General features: G+C 38.6%; 1 protein-coding gene across 1 annotated transcript; it reads left to right on the top strand.

Moving 5' to 3' along the window:
* The first annotated feature begins 466 nt into the window (after nucleotides 1-466).
* On the top strand, nucleotides 467-2793 carry LOC108968147 (segmentation protein fushi tarazu). Its single transcript, XM_018931939.1, has 2 exons — nucleotides 467-1630; nucleotides 1749-2793. Exons 1-2 carry the CDS (start codon nucleotides 562-564, stop codon nucleotides 2438-2440), a joined length of 1761 nt encoding a protein of 586 aa, XP_018787484.1. The 5' UTR covers nucleotides 467-561; the 3' UTR covers nucleotides 2441-2793.
* Nucleotides 2794-5150: the final 2357 nt, after the last annotated feature.

Raw genomic sequence — 5150 nt, 5'->3', positions numbered from 1 at the left:
GACTTCCACCGTTTCTTGAGTCGACATAGATATTATCCGTTCGGATAAAAATTTCTCTCAACAAAAATAGTACAGAAAAGTGCAATACATTTTTCTTGACCTGACCCTCTTTTTGTGATTTTGCAATATGTTTCCACCCCTTGTAGGTAATGGTGTATAGACTAAGTGAGTGTTTTCAGCATAGTCTATGAGGGGAATTTGTACTCAATCGGCTTCATATTTGGATGGTCGAACGCGCACAGCATGTGTCGAAAATGTCATGCGAAGGGATATTTATGTGCTATGACGAGCGAAACGGTGCAACAACAATGATATGAACAGAGTATGAGCTGTACTAACAACAACAAATTTCAGGGAAGGTCGTGTGCCAAAATAAAGGAATAGAATAAGCACGACATTAGAAAAAAAGACAGGCAGAAGAGGTTTCGAGGGTATTTTAAGCTGGATCAGACACATAAATCCCACATTTGCTAAAGTAACTTCAACAGTATCACATCGTTGCAAACGTTATCTCGCTAAAAAATATAAATATACGTGATTTTAGTTATATGTATTAAAAATATGGCCACTACCAACTATTACGCTGAATACGCAAACAACACAATGATGACTCAGCAACAAGCGTATGCTTACAGTGGATATTATAGCAACAGTATGCCTTATTACGATACAACCAGTAGTAACAACTTTATGCACAATCACGCCCGTTTTTCTAAGGTATATCACCCCAGCTATGATCAATTCAAATCAAATCAAGTGAAGACTGCAGAACAAATATATGATGGTGAAGCATGGAATTATAACAACACAGCATCTGCAGAATCATACTGCCAGTATATTGGTTATAAAAATACGGCGAATCAAGAAAATTCCGACGTGAGTAAGGATGAAGCGAAGAACAGTCCTGTTGTTGTCGCGGATTTAAATACATTTGAGGATAAACAAACTAATCAACCAATTAAGCGAAAACACTTTGAATGCGAGGAAAATTTGTCACAAGAGACAGAAAAACCCAGCACTTTACGTTCCTTACTTACCAATCCTGCAAAGAAATTGAAGTATAATCCAAACTATTTTTTTACCACAATGGAGAAGGTTAGTTGCCCAAATAAACAGTCAACCAGCAAATGCAATTTAAATTCAATGAGTGATAATGGAACTGGTTACCCAGTCAGTGTACCGCCCAGTTTGAACCAGGATATTGCCGCCGACGGCAGTGGTATGTCGACACCTTCCACTCATAGTACACTGCCATCGCCAAGCCGAACAGAAATTAGTTATTTGGAAGCATACTCTCCACAATCTTTGAAACAATTGAATCATGGTAAAACTGGCGATTATCTCACACCACCTCCATCAAATGCATCTGCAACTTTGCCGACAACTACAATAGATCCGCCATCGTTGGCAATCGCATCAGCTGTTGCTGAACCAATAAAAACCACTCTCCCCACAAACACATCTCACGTAAATGGTATTAGCACACCACCCTTGTCACCGCATGATCAAACTGTCAATCACCATAAAGAGCAGCCATTGCAATTGCAGCAACATGAAATCAATCATCAAATTTTGACAGATACAGCAGCAGAGTATAATTGGTCCCTCTGTGAAGACAATTTGCCAGCAGGTAAGCATTTGACAATCTCCTTTCATGATATATTTTATATAGCTACAGTCATTTATATATTATTTGGTTATTTTATTTATTTACTAATTACTAATATTATTGTTGCTATTATTTATAGACGGTAAAGACTCAAAGCGCACTCGTCAGACCTATACACGTTTCCAGACGGTGGAGTTGGAGAAAGAGTTCTATTCGAATCGTTATATCAGCCGCAGTCGCCGTATTGAAATTGCCAATGCGTTATCGCTCACTGAACGTCAAATAAAAATTTGGTTTCAGAATAGGCGCATGAAATGTAAGAAGGACCGCACCCTCGAACCCGCCACRCCAGAACTACACGGTCTTCCACATTACCCAACCACTAACTCTGAAGCTTGTCCACCTGCTCAACCATCTTCTCAAGGACAATATTTGTACTTGGGCGCCCAAACCAACGGGCCCATTCCGCCAACTTATTCAAACTACATGGCTGGTGGTCAAGGATATTCACCAAACGCAATGAACCCTTATCCAGCACAGGGCACTTTTCCACATTGCGGCCAAATGTATGGTGCCGGATCAGCAGGACAATCAATATACAATCAAAATCATCATCAGTATCCACAGCAGCCACCATATCTATTGGCTCAGCAATATCCACCGCATACCTACCAGAACCAGCAGCAGCATTACCTCCAACAGCGCCAGCATAAACAACATTTAGATGAACCAATACCTACACAACAACTGCAACAGGTATTGCCTTCACAACAGCAGCATCCACAGCCCATGGCAAACTCATCAGCAGGATCCTCGATGTATTTGCCGTAGAAGCCAAAGCGTGGTGATCCACGAAACACACAGTTGACTGTGCGGTACTCAGAGGGTGCATGGACGCACAAACATTTTGGTTTTCTGCCGTTTAACTATGATAGATAAATGGTCAAAGAAAAACCGATTTTTGAGGGATCGCTGCGATAGTACACAAGCAGATCTCCTGAGGACTTGTGTGCACAGTAAAGTAGAAATGCGTTAAAACGAAAAAAAAAACACACTCATAGGAACTTCTGTCAAAAGGTTGACGTTTACCGATTACGCTCGCTCTGCCTGAGTAGAAAGTAGACGCAGGATGGGTTAGATAGCGTTTTGAGTAAAGTTTTCAGCTGCTATGTTACAGCAGTAAAGCGGGTGGCAGTCGCGCTAAAAAACTATAAATTATTAGAGTACTCTATAGGATTGTATCGCGAAAATAACACCTGAATGAGAGCGGTTTTCCGATAGCGGAGCCGCCTAGTTGTACTAGCACTAGATTGTGCATTGTGATGAAAGCTGAATCATATAAAAAATGTAAAACATATATGTATATAGACTTACCTGATTGATATTAATATATAAGCAAGTACTATTTATAATGAGTTCTTTATTTTAAATAAAAATCATATAACTTTAAGTAATGCTAGAATTTGGAAATTTTTAATTGTCAGGTAAAGGTTAGCCCWGGGAAAAATCATCCCTAGAATGTTGCAATTAATACACATGCAGTTAACCCCTACGCAAATAGTCGCACGTTAATACGTACAAAATTTTGTGAAATCACAACAGCTGCAACGATTTCCCCCCTATCGCCAAAATTTTTCATCAATAAATTCTACTTTTCGAAACAAAAACTGTCACATTTTGGCTACCCTAAATAAATATAATTCAATGCATTTTGCACAAGGCGTTTGTCCTGCACTGAAGTGATCGGGCTTATATGCACCACCATCAAATATCACCGTGCAGGAACGCGTGCCCTAACATGTGTCTGCAGGCATAAACACACATTCGTGTAGGTACGATTGCTGGTAGCACACATTACCTTTTCTATTGAATTACATACTTTCAACATTGATTGCTCATTTTTCATTTTGAGCCCAAATGTTCTCTGAGCATTACAGCAGTGTGTTCGCAATGACGTGTGTTTACTCTTGAATGAATCTGATAGTTGACTTAAGGCGAATCGATAAAATTGTCAAAAGACGGGAGGAACAATCCATATGCGCGTCACAGAGACTTTAGTTGCAGTTGTCGTCAAACTAATTAAATTATTAAGCATTAATTTGATTAATTTAATATAATAATAATAATCTAATTTTTAAAGCTATATTAAAACAAGTAAGGAAGAGCTAAGTTCGGGTGTCACCGAACATTTTATACTCTCGCATGATAAAGTGATAATCGAGATTTCAGGCGTGGTTGGGAACCGATTTCACCCATATTTGGTACATGTCATCAGGGTGTTAAGAAAATATTATATACCGAATTTCATTGAAATCGGTNGAGTACTTCCTGAGWTATGGTTTTTGGTYCATAAGTGGGCGACGCCACGCCCATTTTCAACTTTTAAAAAAGCCTGGATGCAGCTTCTTTCTGACATTTCTTCCGTAAAATTTAGTGTTTCTGACGTTTTTTGTTAGTCGGTTAACGCACTCTTAGTGATTTTCAACATAACCTTTGTATGGGAGGTGGGCGTGGTTATTATCCGATTTCTTCCATTTTTGAACTGTAAATGGAAATGCCTAAAAGAAACGACTCTRTACAGTTTGGTTGACATAGCTATAGTAGTTTTCGAGATATGTACAAAAAATWTAGTAGGGGGCGGGGCCACACCCACTTTTCCAAAAAAAATACGTCCAAATATGCCCCTCCCTAATGTGATCCTTTGTGTAAAATTTGATTTTAATATCTTAACCTTCTTATGGAGCCAAGAAATACGTGTACCAAGTTTCATCATGATATCTCAATTTTTACTCAAGTTACAGCTTGCACGGACAGACGGACGGACGGACGGACGGACAGACAGACAGACAGACATCCGGATTTCAACTCTACTCGTCACCCTGATCACTTTGGTATATATAACCCTATATCTAACTCTTTTAGTTTAAGAATTTACAAACAACCGTTATGTGAGCAAAACTATAATACTCTCTTTAGCAACTTTGTTGCGAGAGTATAAAAAAATATCCAGACCTTCATCCGAAAAATATTATAAAAAGTCTCTGCAATTAAAAACTAGAAGCCGTCGCTTGCGCCGAAATTATAAATCCCTTAACAAATAAAAAAGTTTCCGTACAAAAATTTCACTTTGATTGATCGGTGCTATAGAGTTCCAATCTGACAATAATCCATGTCGAATTTCGTGAAGATACCTTGTCAAATAATTAAGTTTTCCATACACGACCTTGATGTTGATCAATCAGTTTGTATGGAACTATATGCTATAGAGGCGCGGTATCGGTGTTCCTGATAAATGAGCAGCTTCTTGCGGAGAAAAAGGTGTGAGAAAATTTCCAGAACGAAATTCGAAGCACCACGGACTAGTTCACATGTAAAGATATGTATAGACACACTAATGCTAAAACGACTCAGATTGTCGTTGTTGTATATATTAGGGTATCTTTTTTTTTATACTCTCGCAACAAAGTTGCTAAAGAGAGTATTATAGTTTTGTTCACATAACGGTTGTTTGTAAGTCCTAAAACTAAAAGAGTCAGATATA

Source organism: Bactrocera latifrons, unplaced genomic scaffold, assembly GCF_001853355.1.
Source record: "Bactrocera latifrons isolate USDA-ARS-PBARC rearing strain unplaced genomic scaffold, ASM185335v1 scaffold_205, whole genome shotgun sequence".
Classification (NCBI taxonomy): domain Eukaryota; kingdom Metazoa; phylum Arthropoda; class Insecta; order Diptera; family Tephritidae; genus Bactrocera; species Bactrocera latifrons.
This window is presented reverse-complemented; position numbering and strand designations above follow the sequence as displayed.